The 16133-nt window shown below is 41.8% G+C and overlaps 1 protein-coding gene across 1 annotated transcript in view; it reads right to left on the bottom strand.

Annotated features, from left to right (window-relative positions):
* FRAS1 (Fraser extracellular matrix complex subunit 1) overlaps window positions 1–16133 on the bottom strand; it is a 482654-nt gene that overhangs the window by 295108 nt on the left and 171413 nt on the right. Inside the window, exons 3-4 of the mRNA XM_053590633.1 lie at window positions 9827–9934; window positions 1995–2087 (exon numbers count right to left, since the gene is read on the bottom strand). Coding sequence (XP_053446608.1) covers window positions 1995–2087; window positions 9827–9934 — 201 coding nt within the window. The remainder of the gene's footprint in view (window positions 1–1994; window positions 2088–9826; window positions 9935–16133) is intronic.

Below are 16133 nucleotides of genomic sequence, written 5' to 3'. Positions count from 1 at the left end.
AAATATAACATTTTCTGAGGAAGTAAAATTTGAAAGTTGTATATGGTAAAGCTTTTTCTTGCCCAGTTTAGAGCTTTCTGTGCAATGTGTTACTGCACAAACGGTGACTGTGATGGAGGGAGGGAGAGAGAGGACTTCGCACTAACCCAGGGTAGATCTGTGGTCCTAAAACTGCCCAGGGTCACTGACCAGCTGGGATCAGGGCATGGAGAAGCTGGAGGAAAGATTTATTGTTTGAGTCATTCACTGAGTGCCAGTTCAGGTCAGAGGTGGGAAGATCATTATAAAGAAGGAGAAAATACTGTCAGTGTTCTCAGGGACCGTCATAAGCCAAGACAGAGTGCTGTGGACATGAACAGGACAGTGGGGGAGAGAGCGCCATGGACGTGGAAAGGACAGCAGGGAGAGAGCACCGTGGATGTGGACAGGACAGCCGGGAGAGAACACTGTGGATGTGGACAGGACAGCAGGGAGAGAGTGCCGTGGACGTCATGCACAGGCCAGCAGGGGAGAGAGCACATGGTGTCACCAGAGTGGCCCGTGCAAAGATGTACGGAGTTCTGATTTCCTGTGGTCCTGCTCCCCACCTCTTATTTAAGATAACCTGGGGGTTTTCCTTCCAGAATTTGACCTTATTTTTGGTTCCTTCGCTTGAAAGATTCAGCTTGGTGTTGTTGCCTTGACCCAGGCATCCATTCCAATCACTGTGAACAGGCATTATTTCCACCACCATCCGCCCTGCAGCACTTCCCATTTCACAGGGAGTTTCTTGTGTGGCATCTAAAGTTGACACCACCTGACATAACACAGACAGAATGGCGTAGCCTATGGTGACAGGTGATGTGAAGACATTCCCAGGGTAGGTCCCACTTGGCTTTCCATCAGTGACACATTGTGCAGGAGTGAAAGAGTGACTTCCGAGTGCAATTAGGAAACAGTGGCTCAAGTAAGATGATCCCGTCCCGTGGGGATATGAGCACAGCACTCTCCAGTTCTAGGTAAACTCCCTGAATAGCAGCCTGGAGGGGGGGCATCAAATCCTGCTAACCTGTGCTCTGTCCTGAATGGGCAGAGACACTAACTGGGGGAAAGTTTTGTATCGGGTGGAAGATGAGCATTAAAGTCTCTTTCCATCACATTCAACTGTACCTGCTACCTCGGGTGACATGTTAAGTATGAGTGGAGATGAGCTATTTTCATGTTTTCTATTATAAACTTTGCAATGGTAGTTTTTAATCAGTATTTAGTATCTCTAAATTAATCCTCAAGGATCTGAAATAAGAAAGAAAGTATAAAAAGAAGAAAAAAAAAACTTAGGATAGATTTCTAGTACTAAAATTCTAAATGAGGAGAAGGTGAGCAGTCTGCCCCCCAGGGGAAATCTAGCCATGGCTGAAGACAGTTCTTGTTGCCATGAGTGGTAGAAGCCACCAGCATCTAGTGCGTAGAGGCCAGGGGTGCTGCTAACATCCTACAAGGCAGAGGACAGGGCCCACAGCAAAGCTTAAAATGTCAGTAATTCTTCACTAGTAAAAAGAACCCTGAATTAGGAGTCAGAAGACCAGGGTTCTAGGCCAAGTTACACCACTTATGAGTGATATAATACTGGGCAATTACCATAAGCTCTTTGAAATTCAATTTTTTGTCTTTAACATGGAGGTACTAACATCTGCTCTACTCTCTAGCTCAGGGTTGTTTTTAACTATCCAATAAAAAATGCACATAATAGACAAAAGGAAGGCAGTCCCCGTATTGTTCAGCATCACAACTTCTTCAACATCAATGTCAACATTCCAAGACACAAATGCAATTTATAAAGGGCCTATACAATCTTATTCAAGAAGGCTAAATGCTCACAGAAAATCAAATGAGTTCCAGATTTTCTGCAGCCCCAGCAAAGAAAAATACTTCTCGCTCAACACAAGTTTAACGTCCATCTTCCCTTGTCAATGTTCTACAGACACAGAATCAACCTTGGGTCAGTAAACACTTACCTCATGGATCTTCTTTTCATGATGGCAAGATCCAGGAGTCCTTGCTACACACTCAGGGCAGCACTGGTTGGCAGCTATTTGGAGCACTTCTCCCTGAGCATTTAAAAGCAACTCGGTGTAAAACAGTGGCAGCAAACACAGAGTTACAATGGTTCATCAGACCCTAAGTCATCTCAGAATCACAGAATCATGGGTTGCCAGGGGTGACAACAACAGACAGAATAAAACGAATTCACTGAGAAGAAAGGGTTCTGTCTCTGTCAAGATGAGCTTCTCTCAAAGATAAAAAGGACTCCATTATGAAAGTAATTTCCTTGAAAACAAAAAGTCTACGTCTTTTTACATGTAATGAAGTTGAGACTGTCTTAACTAGAAATGCTCCATCTGAGTTTCACAGCAGATGGGCAGTTTCCCTGTGTTGGGGGTGTGGGGAAGGGGCTGATCCCAGGACTTCCAGTCTCAGAGGGCCCGATGTCCCATGGTTAACTCTCCCTGGGAAGCAGAGTAGCAGGGCACACGGGGCGGGATGTTGGAGGACAAAGTTTTGGGAGGAAGCAGCATTGTGTGGTGGTATCACACATACGTATTGTGGTGAGCTGGGTAGGATTCCTGTCTCCAATAAAAATCTATATTGTTTTTCAAGGTTCCTGTAATTGCAGCTGTGTTTCTTGTTATTGCCAAGAGAATGGCCCATCACCTGATACCCCAGGATTGATCGGGGAAGTGTCACATGCGAACTAGACATCTTTTTGCCACTGTGAAAGAAGCTCTTTATCTAAGAGGTATGAAAAATAGGGAGCAAAGAGCACAAGTTTGTCTTTGAAGCCCAGTGATTCCCCTGTTAGACCTTCTGCTCATGTTATTCCTCTACTGTTAATATTATCCTCTCCAGTCCAGAGATACGGCAGAGCAGCCAAGGAGTGATTTTCACCCAAAGTGATAGGAGAACCTGCATTAGCCTGGAAATCATGACTTGTCCACAGGATAGAAGTCTACAAGAACTCAGCCAGCAGAACTAGAAAAATTATGTGTGTGTATACAAGTGTGTTAATGTCTCTTTTGTTAATTTTGGCTGCTTCAATTAAAAAAAAAAAAGTACCTATAAGAGAAGTCTAATTTTATTTAATTGCATCCATAAGAATAGATGGGAAATGGGACTAAGATTCTACAACTGTAAATCCACTAAATCCAGATAAATACATGAATAACAGTGACCACTAAATTCTTATTTTCTTAATAAAGGGCAAAATTTATATAATAAGGGGTTTTATACAATTACACATACTATGTAATACTAATGACTTTACCGAAACATGTCCTCTGAACCCCAAGAGAAAACGTGACTAATTTCCATTGAGATAATAATAGAAACCACTTTAGCTTAATCTCCACTAAGAATTTCAAATGAATAGAAAATAAGATAATTCAAGTGTTTATATTCTAACACGCAAGCAGGGAGCAAGGGAAAAAGACAGTTAGAATGGAAGACTTCAAGGGATATTTTATGCCCCCAAATTAGTTTCCTTTGTTTTATATAATAATTTTTACATTTAGCCCTCAAAGCTCATTTCTTTAATGTAATATTCTTTTTTTATAAGTGGCGGTTAGAGGTGAAGAGTAAATGGTCTTCGACTTGGATCTAGCTGTTGAACTTCTGGTGGGATATAATAGTGGTAAGTTAAAGGAGAAGCAAAGAATATTGCACGTGGGTGCTTGGAAAAAGAGAAGCAGAGAGTTCTTGCCACCCGACCACTTGACCCCAAATGGCTGGGTGAGCTGTGGGCTACACAGAACACACAGCCCGACTGCTCCTCCAGGCTTTGCAATGGGCAGCATCAACAGTAGCTGCGCACTCAAGAGACATCAGTGAACGTCAGGGGAGCTGCCCAAAATTAACTGCTTAGGACCTAGAAGAACCAATAATAACGAGGATGGTAGTTTGATGATTATAGAGAACACGTATCGAGTGCTTACAATAGCCAAGTACTCTAAGCTTATTTTATAAATACATATAGATATAGCTAGAGACAGATCCAGACACAGATAGATAGATATAGAATCGATATAGAATCGATAATACATAGATGCAGATAGATACAGGTATACAGACACATACACAGGGTAACTGTCACAACTTTATTTGGTAGATATTATTATTATCTGCATTGATGTTTGCAGCCAAATCCTTCCCATGTAATACAGTGTCCCCTTATGTGACATTGCCCTCTTCGCATATGTATTTTTCAAAAATCCTTGAAAAGATTGGCTCTGTTAACTGGGTTAAACAGCCAAGAGTCTAAATGGTTTTGTCTTCTTTCTCTGTCTCTGTCTGTGTCTCCCTCTTTGCCTAATCAGCCAGCTATTGTATGTGGATACAGGATAAGGGCATAGAATCTACTACATATGCTTACAGGATGAATGAATGATGGCTAGACAGGTATCAAAAATGTCTATCAGAATTGCCACTCACGCTAGGTTATTTCCAGTCAATCCATGACCAAAACATAAATTGCTTTGAAAGGTTAAAAAAAAAAAGATAAGAAACTAATTTTAACAATATCATTAACAATAACGATAACTTAGTTTAGGCTCCAATGGCAAGTCATTAGCTTGCGCCGCACACTAAGTGCACCACAGTGTGTCTGAATAGCAAGCAGGACACGTGCTGCTGGAAGACACAAAAGGAAACTTGAAAGCAACACAGGGGAGCAGGAATTAGCCAGGCCTAAGGCGCCTGTGTGGCTGAGCCGCTCACTAGCTCCTGTCTATCAGCAAGTGACTAAACTACTACAGTCTGTGTCTCTGTCTACAGAATAAGGAAGTCTGACTAAATGACTTCTAAAAGTCTACAGACTAAATGACTTCTAAAAGGGTGGTGCCCGTAGTTCAGTGGGTAAGGCACCGGCCACATGCCCGGAGGCTGGCGGGTTCAAACCTGGCCTGGGTCTATAAACAACAATGGCAACTGCAACAACAAAAAATAGTCAGGCGTTGTGGAGGGTGCCTGTCGTCCCAGCTACCTGGGAGGCTGAGGCAAGAGAGTTAAGTCTAAGAGTTTGAGGTTGCTGAGAGCTGTGATGCCACAGCACTCTACCAAGGGTGACAGCTTGGGACTCTGTCTGAATGAATGAATAAATAATTTGTAAAGGTTCCTGCTAGTTCAATTGTCCTATTATGCTACCTTATCACTTAAAATAAAGAACCCCAGAGCTCTGCGGAACTTGCGCGATCTTAGAAGGTTTCTTTGGTGGGATCATCTGGCCCAATCCTCTCCTTTTACAGAGAAGAAAATTCTTTCCTTAGAGGTCATGCTTTCTGATTACCTCTTTCTTCCTTCCTGCCATGATTTACCCACTTGCTCATCCCTCCCTCATATTCACTCACCAAAGACTTGACACCCGGATCTCAGTTTTTTTCCTACCCTATGTCTAGCCATCATTTTGGACAAATTCAATATCCATGAAAATGACCACTCCAGTATCCCATCTTTGTCACCCTTGACCACATCAATTCAAGCAATTCTCACCTTATGACACATAGCCATGGCTAACTGCCCACACTCCACACTGCCATAAACCAGAAATCCCGGGCAGACCTCTTCAAGGCAGCCTCAATGCTCACCCATCACTTCCTGCATATCTAATCTTTCTCTTCATCAAAATGGAAAAAAAAAAATCCCAATCCTGGATCTATCCAACAATTTGCCTTATCCTTTTTTATACTTGATGGGTAAACATTGCTAAAAAAATTACTGCACCACACAGCCTGGTACCCTACAGGTGCATGGCCTGCTCCTCTCAGAGGCCCTTAACCCCACCCACAACTGCTTTACCTTGACCACGGTCAGTCCTTCTCTCCCCTCGTTGACAGCTGCTAACATTCTGCACTCTCCTGTAATTCCCAACTGAACCTCAAGGTCTCCACAGAGTAAGCTCAGCAGGCATGAGCCAACTCAGCATCCTGTCCCTTTCTTAGCCCCAGTCTGATTTTATCCCATGCAGGCCTCCCTCTTTCCCTTCCACACAGTGGCACCATCCCTACCCCCAGCTTACTCCACACTCCTCTGTTCTTCTCACACCCTCTGTCCTTCTCCAGAATCACTCAAGTCTAATTTGTTTATTCTGTCTCCCTTCCCCGCACCCCACATCTCACACTTCTCTTTCTAGGCTGGGCTATGTCCTTTCTCTCACACTAATATCAGAATCTAAAAAAACAAAACAAAACCCTCTCTCTCTCCTTTGTGTGCCCATTCCACAGATGCTGGACGAGTGCCTGCTGGGGGCTCCACTGCACTGTGTGAGGGGCTGCAGTGTGAAAATAAGGTCCTGCCTAGCAGGTGCTCATCTGAGGAAGAAGCAGACAGACGGTCTGGTCATGGGTGCAGGAGGGCGAGCACTGGCACCACATCCACACCCGGGAGGCTCACAGCAGATGTAGTGCTGCCCACTTAATGCCCTCTCCTCCTCTTCCTCTCTTGCTCTAGCTGTTGAAAAAGGAGCTTTTACTTGGCTTTCTTGTCACAACCTTCCATCAACTCCTCACACCTCTGCTGTATGGTTTCCACCGCCACCATGCCACCAACACATGGTGATCTGCATGTCGCCAAACCCAGTGGATCATCTCCAATCTCCAATACTTACTCCCTGAACTGTGATCATCACCATTAACATAAACTCCTTCTGGAAATTCTCCACTCTCCAGACCGTGGAGAATGTTCCCTTCTTTGACCATGTCTTCTTAATCTCCTTACTTTCCCTCTCCATGTTCACCTCCCCTTAAATGACTATGTTCTCCAAATTCCATCTTTGGTCTTGAACCCCTTTCTCACACAGTCTCTTTGGACGAGTACATTCATCCTACAAGTCTGCACTGCTGTCTAGATGCCGGTGACACCCACAGTGGATCTCCAGCCCCCTCTTTTCCTCTGGGCTTTGGACTCATATAACCATCTGCCTTTCTGACCTGGCTTCTCCCCGGACATTTCAAACTTAATGGGCCCCACCCTGAAGTCATCATTCTGCTTAGACGGGCTGATTTTCCTCATTCTTCTGTATTCTCCACACTGCCTACGGACTCAGCTAGTCAAAAGCATAAATACGGAAGTTATTTCTTCTTTTCCTTCCCCTTATCTTCCTACTTTCATCCAGTTCTGCTGATTTATACCCTAAACATTTATTGAACCCTACAGTGCCAGTGCTGCAGTCCTGGTATTCACCTTCTCACTGGACCCTCCTCAGAGCCGCTCAAATGGTCTTCACATTGCCGATATTATGCGGTATCTTGGAAAAATCAGCAAGACCTTTCTAAAAGAAAAGCTGACCTTTCCACCCTCATGCCCTATCCTACCATCTTAAAAATAAAATTCCAAGTTTACTGCAGCAAACGAGGCTCTGCATAAGCTTGAACTTGCCAGCTTTCTGGCCTCATCTCTCATTCAGTCAGTAAAGAAATATTTATTGAGTCCCTTCCATGTGTCAGGTGCTAGTTTAGGTGCTGAGGATATACAGAGAATAAAAGAGACAGTAAACAAGAAATAACAGTAAAATATAGAGCATGTCAGGTAGTAGTTAGTGCCAAAAAGAAAGGAGTATAAAAGACAGACACAAAATATGTGATGGGAGGGGAGATTTGCAGTTTCAAACAGAACGGCATTCAGGCAAGACTTCAAGGAAGTGAAGGATAAAGGCTCATGTGTATATATTCATATACACACATACACACACACACGCATTTGTTTATGCACACCCAGCACACTTCTGTCATAGGGCGTTTACACTTTGGTGTTCCTGCTAAAATTCTTCTTTCTCAGATATAGACAGACACATCCAGGGAACAGCAGGGAGGCTCGGTGCCTGAAGCAGAGTGAGCAAGGGAAAGAAGAGTGGAAGATTAAGTAGAGAGTGCAGAAGTCCCTTAAAGGTGTTGTGGGGCATTACCGTAAGTGAGAAGAAAAGCTATTGGAAGCCACTGGAGAGGCCTAAGGAGAAAAGCAATAGGATCTGATTTCAATTTTACCAGGATCACACGGGCTGCTGTATCAAGACTACAGCGAAAAAGGCAAGTACAGAAACAGTGAAACCAGTTACGAGGCTACTGTGAGAATCCAGGCAAACAGGTAGAGAATGGAAGGCACCAGAGAGGGAGCAGAGGAGTCACCTTTGGCCTTCACTGTGTCATGGGGGAAGAGCTGGAGGTTTGCTAACGCACTGGATGGAGGATGTGGGAGAAAGTGAGGAGTCAGAGATGCCTCTGAGGTTTCCTGGCCAAAGCAACTAGGAGAATGAAGTTATCATGTAGTAAGAAGAGAAAAATTAGAAGAGCAAATTAGGAAGGTACAAAATCACACGTTGGGTACAGAACAAGGACCAGAAACTTTTTCTATAAAGGGCCAGATAATAAACAGTTAGCCTTTGGGAGTTACACACGGTCCTCATCACAACTGGACAACGCTTTCACTGCAGCAAAAGCAGCCAAGGACGACACCTAAACAGATGAGCAAGTCTGCATTTCAATAAAATAGTATTTATGAATGGGCTGAGATAGGATTTCACATAATTTTCATATCACAAAATACCACTCTTGATTATTTTAACCATTTAGAAATATAAAAACTATTCTTAGTTTATAGGCCATACATAGGCCCTGATCTAGAATGTTTAGTTTTTAGAAATATAATTTATGTCTCTTAACATTTCTTATGAAGTGGGGGAGGGCTTTGTTTTCACGGCCTTTCTATCACCAGCTCAGACATGAGTTACTCAGCAAGCAAAACGGTGACTTTTTAGGAAGTGAGTATTTAGTCCATAAAAGAGAACACCTCACACTACACAACAAAATGATATCAAGCTTACTAGTATTTGATGTATTCCCAGCTTCTTAGGAACATACCCACACAGAAATGGAGGGATTCCCCTTCAATGTACAGCTTCATGCCTCTGTTAGGAAACTTATTTACAGGAGATAGCACAGAGGCTTGAGATTAATCGGGGGGGAGGGGGCATAAATCTAGAAAAATAAATGGTGCTTTTGAAATCATCAGAATGCTTTTTAAAGAAAATAATCAGTCCAAGGAGCTTGAAAAGTTCAAACTTAAAAGTTTTTTTTATATATATAATAGATTCACTTTAAAAGAAAAGTCAGCACCTAGAAAAAATATTATTCTAACAGAAGAGACATATAGTCAGAAAAAGCTGAAAATTTTTAACAAGGGAAGGAGGAACTGTTAGTCATAGACCTGGTCAAACGCGAGGGGATTTCTCCAGACAACACTTGTCTATGTCTCCAGGGAGCCCCGTGGTAACACAATCATACAATCAGTGGCAGGTCCAAATGATCGCCCTAGAAAATCATCTCCAAGAAGCCAATTCTGACTTTCAACCCATTCAATGGTTCGTCCTTATGGTGTTTGGTATTAGTAGCTTTGAAACCTATCTGACTAGAGGTAAAAATCTCTGGCAGCAGTTTATAAACCTCATGACCACAGTTAAGTTGCTCAAAATCTCCAAGCTTCACTTTCCTCATCTGTAAGGAAAAAATAAAAACACTTACTCCACATAATGTTAAATGGGATAACATTTGTGAAACCTTTAACTGGCTGCCTGGTCCAGAGTAAATGCTCAGTAAATGGAAATTAAGATGTTATTACATATAATATGTTAAATTCTAGAAGTTAGGATATTATTAGATGTGATATATTAAAATTCTCTTCTGCATTTCACAAAGCTTCCAATTAGAGGTTGGGATAAATGTCAAAAACAGAAGACTGAACAATGCAAAAACCCAACCCTTTACTGACTTTACAGTACATTTAGGGCACAATTAGGACACCATACCTTCTCAAAGGCACACTGAGGGTTTCTGCAAACAGCAGGTTTGCAGATAACAATATCGCCATGGCAACGGCAGTTCTGGCATGAATCTGGCTTCCAAATCGCAGCATCCTGCAAAGAAGCATAAACTCTGATTTAAAAACTGATCACTCAATGTATGACCATATGAAAGCAGTGCCATCAATAGCCCCACGTCCTGAACAATTAGATGACAAAAGAAAGTCACAGGCATACCACACGCATTTCTGGCTGGGCACTGATTAAAGCCCAAGAGGCAATCTGAGCAGTATAATCCATTTCACAACAGTCAGCCCACGTAGTCAAAGACAAGGACACACGGCAGAGAATTGTCAATATCCAGAGTAAAAACCATCGATTGGTCTAAAACCTCAGGAGGACAAGCTGCGCCCTGACTCTTTGCTATTAACTAGCAGAAACCATCAGAGCATTTTTAAAGGAAAATTACACTTTTGACTAGTGCTCACCAGCATTCTGAAGGCAGTATTTGCCACTAGGTACTATCAGCACTTCAGACTTCTCCAACACACAAAGATCGGACAACTAAGCTCACAAACTCATCCTAGAAAAAGTACTACTGTTCACTGTTGAATGTCACTATAGTCACCTTTAAAATACTCCCTTTAGGAAGCTTTGCACCAATGCCAATGGCCAGTCCATCCTTCAAAGCAATTTGGGAACTCCTTCTGCAATCAGAGCCATCAAAACACTTTTCCTAGGATGAGTTCACAAACTTAATTGTCAGGTCTTCATAGGACAACAACTCTGCAGCCATTCCAGAAAAAAGAGTTCCAAAATTGCTAGGATCTAGGCGCTGGCGTTGGTGCACAGCTTCCCAAGGGGAGTACGTCAAAGGTGACTGTAGTGATATTCAGCAACGAAGTATGTAGGACACTTTCACGAACTTAATCGTTGCCTCGGTACTCTAACACTCAACAGAAACAAGAAGAATTTGAATAAGTATTGGGTTTTTTAAGAGAGATCCACCAACTCAGATGTACTGAGTGACTATTATGTGCCCCGCTGGGTACTAGGTGCACTGGGGCACAGATGAAGCGGCAGAATGGTGCTCACACTATCATCCTTATCACACTCATTTACATTCTGTTGGCCTTCCCACATCAGACCATAAGCCCCAACAGAACTGGAAACTAGCCTGGCCTAGCGCACTGTAGATCCTTAAACAAACAAGAGTTAATAGGTCAGAAGTTGCTTAGGGAAGCTTTTTCCCCTTCCTTTCTAAACTTTCTGATTCTTTTTTCCCTCAGTCAACCAGTTGCAGTGTTACTAAAATACTTTAGAGAAGAGTAAAAGAAGTTTTTAACTTCATGCTAGAATCATTAGAACACCAGAGTTCAAGTAGAGTTAGAATGAGCTAGAAAACCGATAAATGCTAGCAACAGGCATTCTCACACAAATTGGCAGAAACCAAATGTGATGGTTAACTTTATGTGCCACCCTGGCAAGGCTATGGTGCCTTCTTGTTTGGTGAAACACTTGTCTCAGGACTACTGTGAAGGTATTTTTTAGATGCGGTTAACATGAACAATCAGTTGACTTTTAAGTAAAAGAGATTACTCTCTTTAGATACGGGGGGCCTCGTCCAATCAGCTAGCAGGCTTAATTGCAAAAACTGAGGTTTCCTGGATAAAAGGGAATCCAGACTCAAGACTGAGATATAGAAATTCTACCCAAGTTTCTAGCCTGCTAACCTGCTGTTGGACCTGCCAGTCCCAACAACACATGAACTAATTCCTTAAAATAAATCTCATCTTAGAGAGATATCCAAGTGGATCTACATATTTGTATCTATGTTCTAGTTCTCCAGAGAACTGTGACTAATAAGCAACAGTGGTAGAGATTACACAGATATGTGCAACGTTCCCAGGCAAAAACTGAAGTCATCCTTTTAAGTCAAATTCATTACCTCTTAGGGTAATGCTAAATTCATTACCTCTTAGGGATGTGCTTCAAACATAGGGGCATCTCTAAAGGCACTTAGGAAATACACCGTATATCTGAGATGAGATTTCATTCCCAGTGTCTGATTCATAAAAATTCTGAATCAAAACAGATGACTACCAGAACCTAGCTTAGAATACCTCTGAATTTCTCTTTATTGCCGCAGCACATAATTCAAAATTGGCAGCAGTGTGACAACTACAGTCTACTCTTAAGCCAAAAAACAACAACAAGAAGGTGGGGAAAAATACATTTCATTTCCAAGCACAACGTAATATGTGTTTTCTGCTGATTTCAAGAAAACAATCTCAGTTTGGGGCTATAGATTAAATCAAAATGACAACTTCACACAGCCAGCAGCCACCATTTATTGATCACTTCTCTTATGCTGACCACTGTTGGCCCAGAATTACTGATCGCAGGGACAGCTGTAGTACAGGAGAGCGGCTTGTCCACCTGTGCCGTCACTCTGGAATGCTGGGGAACATATCTCTGAGTCAGTGCTATGCAAAGCACCTCTATTGGTGACAACACCATCAAATTGGTATTATCATCATTGTTCCAGTTTTGCAGATGAGGGAACAGGATGAGGTTGAATTGCCCAAGTTCGCAAAGCTCTCTTGAGACTCAGGCTCCAGACCTAGAGCCTGGGTTTAAATCCTGGTGACGCCATTGATTAACTGTGAGCCTCTTACTTATTAAGGTGTCTGTGTCCCAGGTTTTCCATCTATAAAATGTTATTAAAAGAATGTAAGTAGACGTTGTATTCAAAGATACATGGGCCAGGTTTGGAGGTTCATGCCTATAATCCAAACACTTTGAGAGGCCAAGGCAGGAGGACCAGTTCAGCCCAGGAGTTTGATGCCAGCCTAGGCAACATAGCAAGACCTCATCTCTTAAAAATAAATTAGCCAGGTGTTGTGGTTCACACCTGTAGTCCCAGCTACTCAGGAGGCTGAGGCAGAGGATCACTTGAGCCAGAAGTTGGAGGGAGGCAGTGAACTATAACTGCACTACCACATGCTGGCCTGGTAACAGAATGAGACCCTGTTTCTTCAAAAAGAAAAAAGATACATGAACAGTGTCTGGCACTTATTAAAGGGCCATAAAATGCGATTTATTTTTAATCCAAATTCTATTATGTTACAAGCATTCAGCAAATATCTCTTAAATATTTCCTTTTTTTCAGAGCAAAAATAGTCCCATATGTACCTTGACTTTCCCATCTGATTAGGACCCTAGAACTTAACGGATCAAGAACACTGCAGTAGAAGGGGAAAATGAGCTATAGGTTGAGTTTTAAGACTATTTGAGGAATAGAAGTTTCCATCTCATGAAGCTGGCCTAACCACAGCCCACGCCTTCCTTTAAGTCAGGATTAGCTGGTGACACATTCTTACACCAGACTTAAGTTCTCTACTCCTCAATTATTTTCACAGTGACTCCCAAGTTCAAAAACAATCCGTTCAACTTTTTAGTAGTCTCCCATCACTGAACGTAGCTTACTGAACTCTAAACAGAATCTTCCAAGAACATGGAGTAAGTTTTTCACTTCCATGCAAAAAGCCACAGTTCCTCTTTACATTAAAGTTTAAATCTATCTGGGCCTAGGAAGCCTTCCTGACTTTGTTTACGTATGTGTTTTCTCATCAGACCATGACTCCTCAAGCAAGGAGATCTCATTTTATTCCTCTGTATCCCCGTCACTTAACACAGTTCTTGAATGTGAGCTGAATTAATGAATGAACACTTTCATAAGCACGTACTCTGCTTCCATATGAACTGAGACATTCCATTTACACCGAAGAGCTTGAGAAAATAATGTTTAAACAATATCAGTACAAATGTTGAATGTTATTACTTCACTAGTGTCGGGCTATGTTTAAAGAAAACTTTTTTTTTTAATCTAGCTATTGGCCCTGTAAAAAAAGAACGCTATATATTAATATCCCCATGAAAGTTAATAATTTATGGTTAATTTTAAATAAAACGAGCCCTTTACCAAGGCCTGGATAGATGGCCATGTATTTTTCAGGTCTAAATCTTTACAAATCAATTTCTATTGTCTCATAAAGCTGCTTTATAAAAGTTGGGATACTAGCATTCCCCCAAAGCTAGAACTTTGGATAAAGCCATAAAATCCAAAGAAATAACATCGTAAAGTAAGTTTTACAGATTTTCCATGTTACTACCGCAATTCTGTCACTTGATAATCCTCTCTTCCACTCTAACACAAGCTGCAAAAGAAATATTCTTAAAATAGTTTTTTACTAGAACAAAGATTAAAGGATTAGATGATGACCAACCTAACACCAATCAAAATATGATCTGTTTCAGCAGCTTTTAGTATTTTTAATAATATATGATTGAAATTTTTTGCAGATAATACAATGCTTCCATCCCTAAATACTTTAAAGTAATAGCAAGGTGCTTAAAGAAAACTTAATTTTACTTGGTATTTATTAAACGCTGATTAGTGCTAAAAATAATGAATATCTCCCTAATCAGTACTCAAATTTCTGGGACGAAATTATTTATAGTATTCTAAAGAGTAGTGTATCTGCCATCAACATAAATTGTCCTTCATCAAATGGTCTAATAACCCTACTTCAATTATTAATTAAATCCTCTCATTTTAAATTCCCTTGGCTTCTTAGACCAAGAGTAAGAAAGAAGGAATAAAGCTCCCCCAAAGCTGTGCTTCCAAGTTAATTTTTTGTGATAAAAGTGTTATTCATATATAAGCATAGACATGAAGTGCGGTTACATAAACTAGCAATTGCAGCGCGGTCACTCCTGCAGTGCGTGCTAGGCTTTTTGTTTTTCTATTCGTGCCTGCATTCTCTATTTTTTCAGTAACAAAAATATATAACTTATTTGATCTTTTCAAGTTACTTATAAGGTAATAGAAAAAGAAAACGCTATGCTGTTTTTCCCTACCAAGCAGAGGGAAATGGACTCTGGGCTTTAGAGTTGAAATGGCTTGCAGGAAGAGGAGCTGAATATTATAAAACCATTTACCAAATACGTAACAGTAGCAATTGATCTAAATTTCCAAGGCTAGTCCCATACCTTTTTGTACCCAGTAAAATTTTCAAAAACTAACCATGTCCCCTATTTGTCCTTCAAAGCAATGAAACGGACACAATATTCAACTGGGTTTCATGTCTTCATTTCTAGAGGTTCATTTTCCTGACAAGTCTGCTTTTCAAGAAAGATAATCCATAAAACAGGGTTCTCTGACCCGGCTCCAGTTCAAGCACAGAAATAATGGTCCTTGTTTGTCAAGGAACCATAAAGAAACGAATCAATAACTTTCATAAGGGTATTTTAGGAGAGCAACAAAATAAGTTATATATTTTCCCTAGTGCCCTTCCTTGGACAGCTTAGATAAACAATACCTTTTTCATTTGTTCTCATTTTAAAGTTCATGGAAATCTCCTCCTCCTCCAGCCCCAAATGAAAATAGGCTGAAGATAATTCAGCTTGGTCAGAAAAGATGTGAGACTTTGTATTTACACTCAATTCTCTCCTTTCAGGGGGAGCAAACACAAGCTAATGCCAACAAAAGAGAGAATGGTAAACTGATTCCTGTTTGAGAACTATTTCAAAGGTTTGCTCCATATACAGTAATGCCCCCATAAGCAGTTTCTTGTTTTACGCATCAAAAACCTGCGTGGCTTCCCTTTTCAGCACCCCTGCAAGATTAGCTGTACCTGATCTCTTCCCCCAGCTGTCACAAAGTGACGCACCTGCTAAGAATACCAGCTTGGATACAGAAACAACGGCACGAGTCACAGATGGAAAGTTTCCTGCTCTGTGCGTGTAAATGAAAATGTCTCTGTTCATCAGAGACCCTGGTCAATGCAGCAAGTTAAAGTCATGTTCTTGCACAGATGTCTCCGAGTAGTGAGGGGGAAGGGTGGGGATCGGGCTGCCTGCAGGAGCCAGTCCCGCCTGCCCTCAGGATCCTGCTACTCCTCCTGGCACCCTGTGAACACCCTAGCCCCGATTTTATACATGAGGGAGGAGGAGGAGGGAAGGTGTGAAAAAGCTGAGTGAATTATCCACAGCTCGGCTAGGAAAGGGCAGATCTGGGATTCGAACCTTTTCTTCTGTTCCTATGCTATGCTATTGCCGTGTACCATCAATAACAACGCCTTATATTGGCCCACCACTTCAAACTGCTCTGACTTGCATGCTCTGGCAGGGTGGGAGCACTGGGGCAGGGCTGCCGACACTTACAGATGGAGCAGGCTGGGAGGCTGGCGTGCTAACCTGCCAGTCACGTCCCCTGCCAGCGACAGCATACTCCCACCCTCTTTCTCTA

Source organism: Nycticebus coucang, chromosome 1, assembly GCF_027406575.1.
Source record: "Nycticebus coucang isolate mNycCou1 chromosome 1, mNycCou1.pri, whole genome shotgun sequence".
NCBI lineage: Eukaryota > Metazoa > Chordata > Mammalia > Primates > Lorisidae > Nycticebus > Nycticebus coucang.
Note: the sequence above shows the minus strand (reverse complement) of the source record. Positions and strands in the feature narration are given on the sequence as shown.